General features: G+C 43.4%; 2 protein-coding genes across 15 annotated transcripts in view; both read left to right on the forward strand.

The window, feature by feature from the left end:
- Positions 1-2,536, forward strand: part of ABCC11 (ATP binding cassette subfamily C member 11) — a 70,448-nt gene extending 67,912 nt beyond the window's left edge. For all 3 annotated transcript variants that reach the window (XM_072827133.1, XM_072827134.1, XM_072827135.1), the window contains 2 exons: positions 1,778-1,942; positions 2,066-2,536. In XM_072827133.1, coding sequence (XP_072683234.1) covers positions 1,778-1,942; positions 2,066-2,158 — 258 coding nt within the window. In that variant the 3' untranslated portion in view covers positions 2,159-2,536. The remainder of the gene's footprint in view (positions 1-1,777; positions 1,943-2,065) is intronic.
- A 9,247-nt stretch (positions 2,537-11,783) lies between these two features.
- The window catches only part of LOC140633951 (ATP-binding cassette sub-family C member 12), an 82,643-nt gene continuing 75,854 nt past the window's right edge, over positions 11,784-18,572 (forward strand). For 9 of the 12 annotated variants that reach the window (XR_012031546.1, XR_012031545.1, XR_012031547.1 and 6 more), the window contains exon 1: positions 11,784-12,013. The gene's annotated coding sequence lies outside the window, so the exon portion shown is untranslated. Of the gene's footprint in view, positions 12,014-17,343; positions 17,458-18,572 lie in introns of all 12 variants that reach the window. The other 3 variants (XM_072827158.1, XM_072827155.1, XM_072827152.1) reach the window with 2 other exon arrangements.

Raw genomic sequence — 18,572 nt, forward strand, 5'->3', positions numbered from 1 at the left:
GTATGTATCTCTTTGAATCAATATATTTTTTTCCTTTGGGTAAACACCTAGTAATACAATTGCTAGATCAGAGGGTAGTTCTATTTTTAACTTTCTGAGGAACATCTGTACTGTTTTCCAGAGTAATTGCACCAGCTTGCGTTCCCACCAACAATGTAATAGGGTTCCCCTTTCTCCACATCCTCACCATCAACTATTGTTTTTTATGTTATTGATTGTAGCCATTCTGATAGGTAAGAGGTGATATCTCATGGTGATTTGCATTTCCCTGATGATGAGTAATGTTGAGTATCTTTGCATATGTCTGTTAGCTGTCTGTATATCTTCCTTGGAAAAAATGTCTGTTTATGTCCACTGCCCATTTTTAAACTGGATTATTTGGGTTTTGGGTGTTGAGTTTTATATGTTCTTTATATATTTTAGATTCTAACCCTTTATCAGGTGTCTTATTTGCAAATATCTTCTCCCATCCCTAAGGTTGCCTTTTAGTTTTGTTGATTGTTTCCTTTGCTATGCAGAGCTTTTATCTTAAGGAAGTCCCAATAGTTCATTTTTGCTTTTGTTTCTCTAGCCTCAGGGGATATATCTGTTAAGAAGTTGCTATGGCTAATGTCCAAGAGGTTACTGCCTGTGTTCTCCTCTGGATTTTGATGGTTTCCTGTCTCACATTTAGGTCTTTCAACCATTTTGAATTAATTTTTGTGTATGGTGTAAGAAAGTGGTTCAGTTTTATTCTTTTGCATTTGTTGCTGTCTAGTTTTCCCAACACCATTTGTGGAAGAGACTTTTTTCCAAAATTACCTATTTTAAAAAAGTTTCATCAGATTGTATTTCTTGAAGTTTTCCAAATATTGTGCCAATAACTTTAGGCATTGGACTACTTGGGTTAGTCAGGAGCAAACTTTCTCAAGTGAGGCCACACATACATACTCATCCACACTCACACATGTATACATGTGTGTACATGAGTGCTCACATGCACTCACAGCGCACACCATGGTTAATGAATGATAAACGCAAAACACTGTTAGTATTATTAGAGCTCTGGGAAAAAGCAGGTAGAGCCCAGTGGGTTGGAAGCTGGGGAGAAGGTTTCACAGGAAGGAGGACTCTCTCCCTCTTTCTAGCAGAGATGAAAGACAGGATTTGCAATATTCATGTAGCACTTTCTTAACCACTCAGTTCCTTATTTTACAGTTACTGGGCCACTGATGCCAAAGTTACTTTCTCTACATTGTTTCCCAAATTTGAGTCATCATTTTATGATTTTTGTCATATCTGCACACTGTCTCTCCTTTGACTTACTTGTGTTGCCTTCTTTTTAAAAGCAGCCTCGTTCTAAACAGTAACATTTGTGAAATCATATCTCTGTGCTACTTATATTTTTCTAATGCATATTGTTAAAGAGAGAGTTTATCCATATACTAGCCACACCATCTCATGTACCTTCCAGGCATGTGTGCGTGCCTCACTTTGGGGAATGTTGGTCTATGTTAATTCAGGCAAATGAGAAAGCAGTTTATAAAACAAGTTTCTACTGGGACATTTTCATCTTCAAGAACTTAATTCTCTGGTCACATACACACAAAAGCTCTTGGTTGAGACCTAACATGCGCTTTAACATAATGGGCAACTAGAGCTCACAGTAGGTTTTGAACAGAATTCAAATCTCTCACCTTCCAGTTAAGGGACTCAGTGGATTAGTGGTAGACCCAAGACTAGATCCTGGTCTCAGGGTTCAAGCAAGCTGACTTCAGCCCTGTTTTGATTCCATCAGATCATCCTTATTGATGAAGCCACAGCTTCCATTGATATGGAAACCGATAGCCTGATCCAGCACACAATCCGTGAAGCCTTCCAGGGCTGCACAGTGCTGGTCATTGCACACCGCATCACCACTGTGCTCAGCTGTGACCGTGTCCTGGTCATGAACAATGGGAAGGTGAGAGCTGTGTCCCTGGGGCCAGTAGGAGGATGGGTGCTCAGACCAGCGTCTCAGCAGACCTTTGGATCCCTCAAGGCTGAGCTCAGTGATGTCCCCTGCCTTCTTTTCTCCATCTCCCAGGTTGTAGAGTTTGACAGGCCTGAGGTCCTGCAACAGAAGCCTGAGTCTGCATTTGCTGCCCTGCTGGCAACAGCCAATTCTTCACTGAGCTAAAGAGAACTGGTGACTGTGGGAGCTGATGGCAGAGCCAAGTGCAGCTGGGAAGTCTGCAGTCTTTGACTTTCTTGAATAGAGATGGCTACTTCTCCTGAAAGCAGGGCTGAAATGTGCTCAGAGGTGCTGTAAATGGGATAGAGAAGAAGATTGGGGGAGCAAAACCTAGAATAGGCCACTTGATGGCTCCCCAAATCTGGGAACCCCCATACCATTTGAGACCATGTGGTCAGATCAGCATGTGTCTCTTTTTAATTGATATGTTGAGTAATTTCATAATAATGTGAAAGCCTATTACAGTTTCTGGATCTGTGTTAAAAGAATTGCAAATGCTGTATTGATTTTGTAAAAAAATAAAATAGAAATAAGAAAAAGTCACATTCTCTGTTCTGCTTTCTTGCTAGCTAGTGCTTGTGCAGCTGCAGGGAGGAGAAAGTCCCTCATACTGGCTTCTGGAAAAGGGACTCCACTGGTTAATGGAATGGAAAGGTCCAGAAAAAGTTCTAGGTTGGGTGCCAATATCTAAAAGATGTCTACCTTCTGAACTCTGCCTCTTATATTCTCAGATCTACTTTCCTTTTATGGCTTCACTCTTTGGCCTCCCCTCTCCCCATAGTGGTATCAAGGCTGCCAACAGCTCTAGGCTCATGTCCTACCAGCTCGGCACTCTTGGGTCTTCTTTCCCCAAATGATTCCAGCAAAAGTTCCATGGCTAGATTTCCCTGGGCCGACCTGGGTCATGTGCTCATCCCTGTGTCAATCACATGCTGGGCTGTTGGAATGTGGTAACTAGCCAGGTCCAAGTCATATGCCCTTGCTTGGACCTGGGGATGGGGTCACATGGGCTGAGAATGGAGGGGAGGAGTTTCTCCAAAATGAAATTGGGATGGTTTTATTACATGAAGGGGAAATGGATATGGACACTGGGAAGGCCCAAAATAGTAGCTGTCTACTATGTTTATTTACTGATTAGAGCATAAATTGGTGGAATAAAGAATAAAGAGTTCATTTATAACATGTGCCAACTGGAAATAAGATTACTTGTCTCTCCACTCCCCCAAGTAGTTAGAGGATAATTATTTTAAATTTATCACTAGGGAGAACTCATTGTTGGGGGCAAAATCAGTTTCAAAGTATTTTCTTCTTGTTTTCAGATTACAGTGTTTGGTTTTGCCATACGAAAAATCAATTCGGTAAACAAATATCCCAGTTTCTTGCCCCGGGGGAGGTGCTGGGAGTGTAACGATGTCCCTTTCCTCATGGAATTTGGGATCTTATGAGAATGAGTAAACTGTGAACAAGTAAACAGATGGTTCCAGAACGGAGTGTCAAGAGACAAGGACAGGATGCAGGAGATGGAGATGGTTAGAGCAAACTTTGAGGTAGAAGAAAGGTAGTGGTTTACTGACCTGAATACTGAACAAACATTTGATGGTGCAAGAAAGAATGTTCTAAGCAGAGAGAACAGCAAACAAATCCTCCCCAGGAAAGAACTATGACAGGCTGATGCAATCCTTGGACCAAAAGGAGGACTAAGCCCGAGTCCCAGAGTTAGGGAGACGTGTAATCCCCTCTGTCCCCTTCCTGAGGTTCTTAGGTAGCCCCTGTTTCCCTTCCTAGGCCTTTTCCTAGGTGAGTGTCTATTCTCTCTTAAAAATCTCTTTGCCTAGTTTATCTCGTACCCCTTATCTTTTTCTTCTTAGGCCCTGAAGAGTGCCCGGGAGTCCCTCCTGCGCCCATCTTGTCCCAACCCCCGGGGTCACAGAGCTGCTTATCTGCAAGTTGAAAGTGACTCTATTCATCCTGCCCTTCCCCCTCCCAGAGCTGCTGTGGGGTAACTGCATGCATCACCTGTGAGAAGGAGGTTCACAAACTGAGTGCCATGTAGCCATCCATGATACTTGGTTTCCCTAGACCAGCTGTAGTGGCCATATTTTCCCTGCCTTGGCCAGCAGATGGCAGGCTCTTCCCAAAAATTAGGGGAGAGCCTGCAGGTTTCAGATCCAGAGCCCCTGAGCATCCACCTGGGGAAGTGTGGATCCCTGACACACAGCACAGAAGACAGAGCCTCTTTCCACCTTCCCTGGAAGGAGCTTCTCCTAGTGGGATAATTAGAATTACCCACGGAATCTTTAAAGCATCGATGTCCACTCCTTGAGGTTCTGATTCATTGGTTTAAGGTGAAGAGTGAGTGAGTCCCGGGGTTTTTAAAACTTTAAATGAATTTAATGTGAAGCAAAACTTGAGAACCATTGGCTCCAAGCAGCAAAAAAACAGAACTTATTGAAAAATCATGTGTATACTTTTACAGTATTAGTAATATTTTATTTTTTAAGCCAAGTGGTTAAGTCTAGGACTTTGTTTTCTTTAAATAATTCTTTTTTTTCTTTAAATAATTCTTAAATATATAATTTTGTGCATCTGAGCTATTTTGTAATAAAAGTTTAGAAATTAATATTTGATATTGCAAAAATCATTGTAGTGAGTGGATGTAGAACTTGGTTCTACTTCCTTACATTTATGTAATGGTTTGTTGTTATGTGTATTCTCAGTTACCTCCTGGTGCAGAGGGGATGAGAGTATTTTTGGTGCTCAGTTTTTTAAAAAAAATTTAGTCCTTGATTTAATTAATTAATTAATTAATTAGTTTTAATTTTTAAAATTCCAGTTAGTTCCCATACAGTGTAATATTAGTTTCAGGTGTACAATATAACCTCCTGGTGCAGAGGAGATGAGAGTATTTTTGGTGTCCAGTTTTTAAAAAAAAAAATTTAGTCCTTGATTTAATTAATTAGTTTTAATTTTTAAAATTCCAGTTAGTTCCCATACAGTATAATATTAGTTTCAGGTGTACACTTCCATACATCGCCTGGTGCTCATTGGAGAAGGACAAACATTATATGGTCTCATTCATTTGGGGAATATAAAAAATAGTGGAAGGGAATAAAGGGGAAAAGAGAAAAAATGAGTGGGAAATATCAGAAAGGGAGACAGAACATGAGAGACTCCTAACTCTGGGAAACGAACTAGGGGTGGTGGAAAGGGAGGTGGGCGGGGGTTGGGGTGACTGGGTGATGGGTACTGACGGGGGCACTTGACGGGATGAGGACTGGGTGTTATGCTATATGTTGGCAAATTAAACTCCAATAAAAATAAAAAAAATAAAAAATAAAAAAAAAACAAGTGTACTCCTTAATCCCCATCACCTATTTTCCTGTCCCCCACCCACCTCCCCTCTGGTCATCATCAGTTTGTTCTCTAGAGTTAAGAGGTGCCCAGGGGTTTTAAAGGACCTAATTTATCCTCAGGTCGAGCCTTCTCCTATCTAGCCTTCCTCCTGGTCAAATGCGGTGAAGAACTTCACACAAGCTATGCGGTGTGGTCCACAGTGACAACAGGTAGATGTACAGATGAAAAGAGGCAATAGTGCCACTGGCCCCAGCCCTGCCCTAACTTGACCCCAGCTCTGGACACTCCATTTTAAGGGGAATGCTGCTAAATGGAGGCTGTTCAAAGGACAGCACCAGGGAGCCAAGTTCATTCTTCATTTTCCTGAAGGGCTTCTTCTGGAAGTTATTGCAAAGGTCAGCTCCAGGCCCTGGAGCTGTTCAGGACAGATGTTCAGGTTTACTGGAAGCGTCCCACTAGGGAGTAGCTCGTTTGAGGGGTAGGGAACTCCCAATGGCTGGAAGCCTTCTCTGACACTGACCGCTCTCCTTGGTGTAGGGTGAGGGGGCATGGAGCGTTCCTCCAAGGCTGAGTGCTGGCAGGGATTCTGCATGTGTGGGAAATTGGATTGGATAACTTCTTTGGGGATAGATGATGCTGAGATGCAATTATAAACATAAAGTTGTCTTATGGCAGGGGCTCTCAGACTTGAATGAGCACCAGAATCTCCTGGAGGGCTAAAACACAGCTGGCTGGATCCCACCCCTGTACCTCATGATTTAGTGGGCCTGGGGCTTAAGAATTTGCCTTTTTAGCAAGTTTTCAGATGTTGCTGATGCTGCTGATCAGGGACCACACTCTGAGAACCCAGAGGTTAACCAAGATTATTCTGTCCTAGGTGATCTAGACAGGGGGGATTTAAACCCTCATTTTAATGTGTTCTTCAAAGTTTGTGTATTTCCAGGCCACTTTTATTTTTATGACTTCTTTTGATTCGGACCCCCTGAACATTTCAGTGAACAATACAGACTCTCCTTTCTTCCATCATGTTGACCTGAGAGACCCTATCACTTTCCTTTATTTCCTTTATACTTGTAGATGATGTCAATGAAGTTTTGGGCCAAGGGAGGGGTTTCTTTTTTTTTTTTTTTTTTTTCTAAGGGAGGGGTTTCTATCCCAGTAACTCAACAACTTTCAATTGAATGTCGGGCACCATCTTCTTAAGGAGTCTCTCTATCTCTATCCCCTCAGGCTCCAGTGTCCTCCATTCCAATATCCTCTGTGTTCTTCCCATCCCTAGCTCCCAGTTCCTGGACATGTGTTATACAGAGCAGTTCAGTTCTTGATTTTGATGCCTTTTCCTGCCAGACAAGACACCAGGGTCTCATAGTCTACCCCAGGAGATGTAACAAAGCACTTCTGTAAACAAAAACAGTCTCCACCCTATGATACACTATGGTGCCAGCTGTTAAGATAGTAATATTTCACCCCATTATCCTAAATGTCTCCTATTCTATTCTCCCTTGACTCATTTAAATAACTCTGTGGAATTCAATCTTGTCAGAGTCAGAAACAACTTCAGAGACTGTTAGTCTGGATGTTCCCTAGCCTGTGGTCCATGGACCCTTGAGCTAGATTCAGAGGATGCATGAATTTGGATGGGGAAAAATTGTGTCTTTGTTTTTACTAACTGAAATTTAGCATTTTCACTGATTATGAATAACAAACTATAATAGTATCATTACCTGTGACTTCATCACAAACAGAATCATAGATATTCTCAAATCTCATTTCATTTGTTTCAGGTGTCTGAAAAATACCATTTACGTGCATCACTGCTTTGAATTGTAGTAGTTATTAGACCTACTGCTAGATCATTTTATTTAACACACCAACATAGAAACATACATATTACAACATCCAACTTTTGGTTTTTTGATAACCATGTGTCATTATAATTGATTTCCTTCACAGTCCTATGTACCTTATTTTATACGGTAGAAGCAGTATTCTGAGGGACGCCTGGGTGGCTCAGTGGTTGAACATCTGCTTTTGGTTCAGGTCGTGATGCCAGGGTGCCGGGATTGAGTTCTGCATCGGGCTCTCTGTGGGGAGCCTGCTTCTCCCTCTGCCTGTGTCTCTGCCTCTCTCTCTATGTCTCTCATGAATAAGCAAATAAAATACTTTAAAAAAGAAAAAAGAAACACTATTCTGAGAACACACTAGAATGCCAAAGAGACCTATGGCACAAAATAAGTTAAGAACCCTGATTTAATTCAGTTCTAGATTTTATAGAGGGAAATAGAGTCCCGGAAAGAGAAGGTACCTTGCCTGCACCACTGGCTTTTAATAACCTGGCTTGAAACTCGAATCTGAATCAGGCACGAAAGGAATTGAGAAGAAGGGACAGGCAGGCAGCGAGGGCTAGGCATAAAGGCCTTACTCCAATAGTGTGGTCAGGCATGGTCTGCTCAGCGCAGGCGTGGATGGGATAGCCCTAGTTCTGATGCCTGGCCTGCCCATACTGAGTTCTGGTCACCATTGCGACAAGTGTGAGCAATATCGGGGCAAAACCATTTCTCATTACAGCAAAGAGAAGTACGACTTTCTGATTTAATAATGATATTTCTTGCTAGATTTTTGGTTCCCAAGTGCTTTGTCATATGAATTCTTGCAACAATTGTACTGATATGAGAGCCTCAGTCCCACTCTGTACTCGTTGAAATGTTCCCCACCTCTTCTCCCCACACTCATCAATACACCTCGTGGTTCTGGGGTTGTGCCTGGTTCATGACTTAGAGCTTACAGACGTCATTTCCCAGTATTGCATGCCGTAAGGTTGTGTACTGTGTGTTGTTAGAGATAGCTGAAAGTTTTCACTCTGAGCTCCTTAGTGAGAGGAAGGAACAAAGATATTTTAGAAGATCTTTACAACTCAGCCATTAAAGAAAAAGTAAAGTTGTTCACAATAAGCCAAGTTTTTTCCTGGTCCTGAGAAGGGAGGGCCACCTTTCTTGTGTCTGTGGCTTTTGTACTCACATGCTCAGCTCGGAGCCAAGGGGCTTGCTCAGGGCCAGAACTCATGCTTTCTGCCTAACAACATGTTTTGTCTTTCATTAGAGAGCTTGTCCTCTGATTGTCACAGGCATGTGTTTCTGCTTCACTAACCTATGTTTGTTTTAAAAGCCCATTCAAATTCCAAACCACTTTCCAAATTCATTTGACATTGACTTTGTTTGGTCTTCCTCCTATAACTCTTTCCTTAGTTCATAAGGCAAACAAACAAAAATGAAAAAACTCAAGCCCCTTCCTTTAGTGAATAGCTTGAGTACTTCCACTGGACAGATTCCAACAGCAACTCAGGTAGGAAGGGATGCTTATTTCTCCAGAGATCCTGCTAATTTTTTAAAAAAATTATTGTTCGCAAATAATAGCTACCATGTATTGAGTGTTTGCAATGTTTGAGACACTGTGTTAAGCACTTCCCTTAACACTATCTAATCCTCAATTAACTTACAATGCTTTGAAGTTAGTGTTCTCAGTTCGTCGTAGTTGGAGAAATTGAAATTTAGAGATTTGAGCTCAGATCTGATTCCAGAGTCTCTATTTTTAACCACTATATGGTACTGACTCTGCAATGTCACACACTGATTTTTGTGTGTGTGTGTGTATATATATATATACACACACACATACATACATATATATTTTTAAGGTTATTTACAAGGGCATCTGGGTGGCTCAGTCAATTAAATGTCTGCTTTTGGCTCAGGCCATGATTTCAGGGTCCTGGGATCCAGGCCCAGTGGGGAACCCGGCCCCACCCAAGTAGGGCTCCTTGCTAGGAACCTGGGGTGCCTGTTTCTCCCTCTGCCCCTCCCCCTGCTCATGCTCCCTCTCTCTCAAATTAAGAAATAAAATCCTTAAAAAAAAAGTTATTTACAAAAATGTTTTTGAAGTTGATCGAGCTCCTGTCTTTTATGGTTTATTGAAGATATGCCAGTAAAGGACGGGATAGGAAGAATTTGAGAGAGACTTGCTTTGGAATAAAAGCCTCACAGAACTGCAGAGCTGGAGAAATGATCAAGAGGAGTGCTCCTGAAACCTTCCACCCAGCACCACCGTCGGTATTTGGGTGTGCAGACTCCTGATACACACATTTATATTTATTCACAAATGATGTACAGCATATGCATGTATATCACTGTTGCATTATATTCATACACAAAAATATTTTTGTAAGGATGAAGAAGAATATAGAAAGGAAGGATTTTTTTTTCTTAAAAGATTTTATTTAGGGATCCCTGGGTGGCACAGCGGTTTAGTGCCTGCCTTTGGCCCAGGGCGTGATCCTGGAGACCCGGGATCGAATCCCACGTCGGGCTCCCGGTGCATGGAGCCTGCTTCTCCCTCTGCCTATGTCTCTGCCTCTCTCTCTGTGTTTCTCATGAATAAATAAAATCTTTTTTTTTAAGTGTACTCCTTTTTTTTAATTTTTATTTATTTATGATAGTCACACAGAGAGAGAGAGAGAGGCAGAGACATAGGCAGAGGGAGAAGCAGGCTCCATGCACCGGGAGCCCGACGTGGGATTCGATCCCGGGTCTCCAGGATCACGCCCTGGGCCAAAGGCAGAGACACTCAACCCCTGAGACACCCAGACGTCCCTAGAAAGGATTTCTAATATTTTCTTCCTATTCTCCGGTGGTTTCTCTTGTCCCCCTTCAGCCCCAGGGTGGGGGGGGCGTCTATGTCCTGCTCAGATCTCAGTGCCCCGGCCTTCCCTGGGTGTATGCACTGTCTGGGACAGGAGCTTGTCTGTTCATTTCTTCAGGCCTCCCATTGGCAGAGACAGCACAACCCCCTCCACCATTTCACTCCAGAATCAGTGGCCTGACAGGCCAAACAATCATCTTTATGTAGCACCAAAACACTGTGTGCCTCGGTAGAGATCCATCTCTGCCAGACCTTCCGCGAACTTGGGGAAAAACTGCTCATCAATCTGCTGTAAACTTGACAGCATTCAGATCTGTTTGGAAATTGTGAAAACGAGTCCGCGCTGTGTTTCAGAGACCTCCCGAGGTGGCTGTGAAGATCAAGTGATAAAAGTGAGAAGAACTTCATGATACACAAAGGGCTCTACAAATGTCAAGTGATATTATTAGCAATGATTTGCATTTATGCAGCAAGGAATGGAGGCAAACAGAAGGGGACCCAGACCTGCATAAGGAGAGCTTCTGAAGGCCAGCCGCCCCCCAGGCCAGGGAGCCTTCCTCCCTGTATCTTTTTCCACCTGGCAACTGTGGACAGACCCTCCACATTTCCCACCTCCCTTGTGGGCAAGGAAGCCAAGTACGACATTGGGTGGGGGCAGCCTCCCCTGAGATCTACATCCCCAGGAAGTGGAGGAGGCAGAAACAGCCAGCAGGGGGAGGGATTGACCAGGATAAGAGTAAGAAGAGGATTTGGACCAGCTTGAAATACTACCGTAAAATGTGACATAAAATCCATGAGAGTTACCTGGGGGAAGTTTTCTAAGGTGGCTAAATAACTTTTTTAAAGATATTATTTATTTATTCATGAGAGACACAGAGAAAGGCAGAGACACAGGCAGAGGGAGAAGCAGGCCCCATGCAGGGACCCGATGTGGGACTCAGTCTCAAGACCCTGAGTTCATGCCCTGAGCCAAAGGCAGATGCTCAACCACAGAGCCACCCAGGTGCCCCGGTGTCCAAATAATTCTTAAAAAATGGATCCAGATTTGTCATTTCGGGATTTAGAGATTTGCTTGCTCCCAACCATTCCCTGGCCAGCATGGAATTTTTCAGCCAACTCTGAGCAAGGTTCTCTATGGCCAGGCCCTTGAAGGATCTCAAGACATCCAAAAAGACCTGCCCTCCAGAGTTTGTAAAGCTTGGAGTGAGATAAACAGGAAGCTTGTATGCAAGAATTAGCTGACAGTGCCAATCCCTGACTTACCTTTCATTTAATTCAAGAAAAAAAAAAAGAGCTCAGATTGCCTTTTAGTTTTGGATAAATGAATGAGATTTCCTCTGTTTTGAAGATTGGATATTCCAGCCCCCACCCCACAGCCCCTCCACCCCCACCCCATCCTCTGACCTCAGAGTTGCTTTACCTTTGCAGGAGCATGGACAGGGAAATGCATGCCTTCTGGGAGGGAGGTCCCTGACTGGGAGTCAGGAGACTTGGCTACTGGTCTCAGCCTTTCCCCAAACCTTACCTGATTCTTTACCTCCTCACCTGTAGAGTAGGGGCTGGTGAGGGGCCTTTACTCTCCTTTACTTATACAAAGCTATGATAGGACAGGCTAGGAAGGGGTTGCTGTGCAAGCACATCATATGAACTTTGGCTGTCACTGAAGGAACAGGACAGGGCAGTGCCCTTTAAAGTGGCAGAGGGAATGTTGGTCCCCCAGAGTTCCCTCCACACGTGTGGTGGGAGTGACAGTTGAATGGGGCAGTTGGAGAGGAGGGCTCCAGGCAGGTGGGACAAAGAACTGAGGCAGTTGGAGAAGAGGGCTCCAGGCAGGTGGGGCCAAGAACTGAATCTGAGGTCCGTGGAAGAAGACTCAGGCACCTGGCACCAGGCACCACCCGCGGAGCCCCATGACTTCGGATTCTTCCTCCTCATCCTCTCCTCCTCAGGACGCTAGCATTTCCTGCCCAGGTAGAGCTTCTCTGTAGCCATCCGCCCCCAGTGCTCTTGTCTGTCATCCCCAGGACAGGCTGTGGTGGGTGACACCACATGCAATGCGACTGCCCATGTGGGAGTTGGCAGGGACCTGCGGCCTCCCAGAGCAGAAAGGAGGCTTGGGGCACTTGTATTTTGGGAGCCCACTGGTATGTAAAAGACAAAGTAGAGATGCCAAGTCAGGATATCCAAATCTGTGACATACAAAAGCTTACTTTGAATAAACAAAGTCTTTTAACATACACATATATACACTGTACTATTCACCATTTAATCACAGGATTTATTAAAAAAAAAAAAACCTGAAATTCACGGTGCACGGCCATGTGGTTTACACAGGTTCTAAGATGGGAGTTGTCATCTTCCCTCCATCTTGTCAGAATGCCTCTGTACCTGAATGCGTGACCTCATGTGGAGACACCATCACAGGTCACTGTGTGGGGCCCTCTGGGAATGAGAAGCCTTGAGCAAGGCCCCTACCCCCATCCCTGGCCCCCAGGCTTAGCATCCTCTCGTGCTTGCGTTTCCTCCTGCCCTCTCTCCACCACCTGCCTCCTTCCAACAGCAGCCCCTGCTCTCAGGTCTGGTAGCGGGTACGTTGGTGCTGGGGACCACCAGACAGAGCCTCTCTGAGCTGGAGACTGGTCAGGGCCTGGAGGAAGGGGCTAGGGGAGTTGGGGTGAGGATGTGAGACCATCGGATACTGGTAATTTGGGTGGCTTGAAATTAAGAGTGGATTTATTAAGAAAGCAAGAGGAACTGTAGTCTCTTATCTGGGAAGGACTTTATGATTAACAGTGTATCTGCCTCGGACTGATGCAGGGGAATCCTAAGAAAGGACTTCCATAGGCACAAAGGAAAACTAAGAATCCAATTTTCAAACGAGAATTGTTACTTGTTAATTTTCTGGGTTAGAGAGGCAAAAATGGAACATAATTTTGTAAAGTGAGTACATGTGGAAAATACTTCTTCTTGAAACACCCTCTAGATATCTTTTGTGCTCCCCTTTGGAGAGCAAGGATAGAGGAAAATGAATCTACTGTAAGAGAAAGAGCAGTGCAAATGTGAGGATAAATGTCAAGTCCCCCAGAGCCACAGAGTCAGGGAGACAGTAAGGAACGGTGGGGATTGTGGCAAATTAAATCATGTATGCTCTGCCAGAAAAGGCTTGTGGCTGCTCAGTGTGAGGAGATCGTAGCCATGTGGGCATGCAGAGCTCCTGATTTTTTGTCACAAGCCAGAGGTCTTTTTTTTTCTTTTCCTTTTTCTAAAAAATTAATTTATTCATGAGAGACACAGAGAGAGAGGCAGAGACGCAGGCAGAGGGAGAAGCAGGCTCCCTGTGAGGAGACCGATGTGAGATTCGATCCCAAGACCCCAGGATCATGACCTGAGTGAAGACACTCAACCACTGAGCCATCTAGGTGTCCCGGTCTTTTTTTTTTTTTTTCTTTTAATATAATATCCACTAATTCAAAGTCAGAAAATTTTAAAAGTACAAGCCAAATAAAATGGACCTACAAGTTATATGTGGCCCATGACCCACTAGTTCGTGTCCACTGCTCTAAACAGAGACCTTCCTGCTTCTTGCCTTGTCAGGTCCATTGAGGTCAGGTTAGGAATGCCCTGCCAGAAAGCAGAGGGATGCACGGGGGACCTTCTTCCATCTCCTGCCAACCCTCAGATGCTCTGAGTGGGGAAAAGCTGCCAGGAACAGAGTCATAATGGCTGCAGGGGCCCTGGCCTGGTCCTGTCTTCCCTCCTTTCAGCTCCCATCAGGGGCTCCCACCCCCACCCCCTGGCTGCCAGCAAGCAGATTTGCCGCTCCAGGCAGCTCCTCACTCCTGGCAGAGGATGGCACGACAGACGGAGATAGAGACGTTAGCCAAAGCAGACTTCCTGATTTAAAAATTCTCATTTTCCCTTTGGGGCTGCCAAATTTAGCAAGGTGCCATTCCTGTTGCAACGCTTCCAAGCCGTCTTAGGTAATCATAACTCTGCATTCCCTGTGGAGTGCTCAAGGAAATTACTTCCCAGCACCAATTTCCTACGCACTCTGATTATCTGAACATGGCCAGGGAGGCCTGGTCTCCTGGTTGGCATCTTGGAATCCAGACCCCCTAAGACAAGCTGAAGACAACTTTCAATCCTGAGGATAGGATTCTTTGCCATTAGGAAAGTGAGAAAAATTATAGAGGTCAGAGTAACGGTTCTCCATGGATGGTGAAGCCCACACTCTCAGGAAGAGGATCTGGATCATAGAGACCGGGGCCATTTAGTTTGGACAGGAGAGCAATTGCAGATGATTTGCTAGGGGTGGGCAGAGGGACACAGAGATCGTCCTCACATGTCTGAGGGCACATAAAGGGGGCATAAATGTAGCCTGCCTGGCACCTGTGCTCAGAGTGACTACTGCAGGAAAATCACGTTCAGTTCCACAGAAAGGAAACAATCCATTCCCTTTAGGGCTATTTCTTTCTTTCTTTCCTTTTTTTTAATAATAAATTTATTTTTTATTGGTGTTCAATTTCAATTTGCCAACATACAGAATAACACCCAGTGCTCATCCCGTCAAGTGCCCCCCTCAGTGCCTGCCACCCAGTCACCCCCACCCCCCTGCCCTCCTCCCCTTCCACCACCCCTAGTTCGTTTCTTTAGGGCTATTTCTTGAAAAAAGGTTTAAACTTTTTATTTTGAAATGATTTTAAACCACATAAAAGTAACAACAATAATGCTAAGAAATTCTATCTACCCTTCACTCCGAATTGCAAATTAACATTTTGCCACATTTGCTTTCACATTCTCCCTCTATGCATAATTATTATTTTTCTGACACGTTTGGGAGTAAATTGCAGACATTTTGCTCCATTATCTCTAAATACTTTAGTATATATTTCCTAAGAATAAGGATGTTCTCTTACATAACCATAATTACCACAATTATTAATTGTCAAATTGTACAATTATCAACATCAGAAAATTTTATTTTAATGTAATACTATTTTATATCCTATCGTCCATATCCAAGTCCCCCAGTTGTCCCAAGATAACATCCTTATTTATTTATTTATTTTCCTAGTCTGGGATCCAATGCAGGAATGGGTATCGCTTTTAGCTGTCAAGTATCTTTAGTTGCTGTTAATCTGGACCATTTCCTCGCCTTTCATTGTCTTTCATAATACAAACAATTTTAGAGAGCACAGACCAGTGGTTTTGTCCAATGTTCCTTTGGGTTTGTCTGATATTTCCTCTTGACTAGATTCAGGCTATCCATTTGTTTGTCAGAATACACATGAGGGCTGTCTTGAGGAGTGACTGGGATCCGTGGCCACAGCTTGCTGAATCATGGCCTGATTGGCTGGAAGGAAAATTCTCACTTGAGACACTGAATTTTCCATGGCTGATTTCTTCTTGGATCCTTTTAATTTTTGGATTCTGTGATTTCTGTCTCCCCCAAGTAATTTCAGTTGGCTTTCAGAACTTGTATTGAGCTCTGTCTTCTTTATTAGCTTTCTACCTCTGGTTTGCTCAGACTAATCTTCTGCGCAGCCCTCAGGGCACTGCAGGCAGGGCAAGTGGCCCAGAGGCAGTGGAAAGCCACGGGCAGCTGGTCAGGGACCATGGCTTAGCTGTTCAGGCTCATGTTGTGACAGTAACAGGGAGGACAACAATCTAGTAGAAAGACTGCATGCAAGGCTGTGACCATGACCAGATTTCCCTCCTCTTTTCTCTCTGGCCAGGGCTGGATTGCATTTATTTGAGGAGCCAACGACCCATCCAAGGATGAGAGGCCAATTTCTTTACTTTTCTCGGTCTGAACATCCCTGAGCATCCCCCTTCATTATCTTCCTGAGGCAAATCCTGAAAAGCCCAGGGGCTGGAGGAGGGGGATGCTGCTCTTGATGCTTTGGGTAGAGAAAGCTGTGAAGGGCATTTTGGTAAACAGACAAGTGGAAGTCTCGTGGGGAAGGCCCTTGGGGTGGGTGGGGGGACTTTTGCCCAGGGTTGGGTCTATGCAACCACTGTCTATATAATAGGTAGGAGCAGATCTAAAGCCCTTCACTGCTGTTCCCAGGCTTGCCCACATGGTGCCCTTAAAAGCCTCACTGCACAAGCACCACACCCCCATCTCAGCTCAATGCCTCACCTGAGCTTTCTCTCAAACTCTTCTTCTCACCTCTCCTCTTTTTTCCAGCCACCCAGCTATAGTGTGACTTCCTGTAAGAGGTTCTTCCTAACTCCCTCCTCCTCCCACATCATACTGCTCTCTCCTTCCTCAAAACTTGGATAGCACAGGTGGTCTGCATTACTCCGGGACACTGAGCACAGACAGCCTGCTTCCAGAGTTTGCATTCTTAAATATATGGTGAAATATTACAACGTCATGGGGCAATCCCTGCATAATTGCCCGATCTCATTCCTTTGCCTCCCAGAGGTAACCACCATCTTGAAATTGGTGTATATTTTCTCACTCATTTTTAAAAAGTAAGCTATTTTTTTTAAAGTAAGCTATTTTTAAAGAACAGTTTTAGGTTACAGAAAAGTTGTGAAAACAGTGCAGAAGATTATTAGATCTTACATTAGTATTAACATCTTGCATGTGTGCTAAGATTAATGAACAAATATTGATACATCATTATTTTTTAAAAAGATTTTATTTATTCATGAGATACACACAGAGAGAGGCAGAGGCAGGCTCCACGAAGGGAGCCAGATGTGGGACTCAATCCCGGGACTCCAGGATCACACCCTGAGCCAAAGGTAGATGGTCAACCGCTGAGCCACCCAGGCATCCCAATACATCAATATTGACTAATATCCATACTTCATTTAGTTTTCCTTAGTTTTTCCTTAGTTTTTACCTAATGTCTCTTTTGTTCCAAGATCCCATGTAGGATTTCGTCACCATGATTCCTTAGGCTCCTCTTGGCTGTGACCATTTCTCAGATTTTCCCTGTTTTTTTTTTTTGTTTGTTTGTTTGTTTGTTTGTTTTGTTTTTGGTGACCTTGACAGTTTTAAGTAGTGCTGGTCAGGAATTTTGTAAAATATTCCTCAGTTAGGGTTTGTCTGGTATTTTTCCTATTAGACTGGAATTATGGGTTTTAGGGAGGAGGATGACATCCCATCATATCAAGGGCACAGAGTATCACCGTGACTTATCACTGTTGATACCAACCCTGATCACCTGGATGAGGTAGTATTTGTCAGGTTTCTTTACTGTCGAGTTATTCCTTTTTCCCCTTTTCCATACTGTACTGTAGTCTTGGGAGCACTGTATTCTAGTTCATAGAGCTCTTTCTTGCAGGCCCATATCTTGGCAATTCTGATACTTCTGTGTCTGTATACTGGCACTGAATTAAGTGAATGGCTGGTGAATGCTGAGAGCCAGGTTTCTCACTTTTGGAGTGGGAGTTTACAGGTAAGCAGGGGGAAGAGGTTAGAATTATGACAATTACAGTAATGGGTTACAGTTGAAGAATCAGTAGGAATCCATGTTTACATTAAATATATTCATATGGCTGCATATAGAAATAATTTTAGATATGTCTATAGATGCTTCCTTGCTCTGTCTAGAAGCCAAGGGGGTCTAGAAGCAACAACATCCCAGTAAGCAAGAACATACCTAGTACTCATATCTTGGTTTCAAATACTATTTTCCGGGAAGAGGAATCAAGTTTCCTTGGAGAAACGGAATTTTACTACAAATATATTTATCAGTAAATGAACATATTATTGTTTTGCAAGTATGTGAACTTTACACAAGTGGTTATTGGAATGTATGTATTTTCTTGCAATGCTTTTCCCCCTTTCAATTTATCATGTTTAATTCTCACATGTACTCACATGTTTAATACTCACACGCAGATTTACATTCATTTTTATTGAATAGTAATATATGGTATTCATATTATACAACACACCCATTTTCCTATTGATGAATATTCAAAATGTTACAAACAGAGCTCCTATAAATATCTTTATAGAGGTGCCACTGAGATATTTTTACATGAGATTCTGTCTTCTATGGATTGTCTAAAAAGTTTTTTTTTATTTAAATTCAATTTCGTTAACATATACTATATTATTAGTTTCAGGGGTAGAATTTAGCGATTGATCAGTTGCATATAACACCCAGTGCTCACTATATCAAATGCCCTCCTTAATGCCCATCACCCAGTTATCCCATCCCCCTCCCACATCACCCACACCCTGCCAGCAACCCTCAGTTTGTTTCCTACAGTAAGAGTCTCTTACGGTTTGCCTCCCTCTCTGTTTTCATCTTATTTCATTTTTCTTTCCCTCTCCCTATATTCATCTATTTTGTTTCTTAAATTCCATGTATGAGTGAAATCATGTGGTATTTGTCTTTCTCTGACTGACTTATTTTGCTTAGCATAATATCCTCTAGTTCCATGGATTGTTTGCTTCTGTTTTTCCAGATTGAAGTTCAGTGTTGACATTAGTATGATTGAAAAGAGGCTAGCAGAGGTAGGGGAGCATTTGTGAGGACAATGAAAGCGAGCACGCAAAGTC

Source organism: Canis lupus, chromosome 5, assembly GCF_048164855.1.
Source record: "Canis lupus baileyi chromosome 5, mCanLup2.hap1, whole genome shotgun sequence".
NCBI lineage: Eukaryota > Metazoa > Chordata > Mammalia > Carnivora > Canidae > Canis > Canis lupus.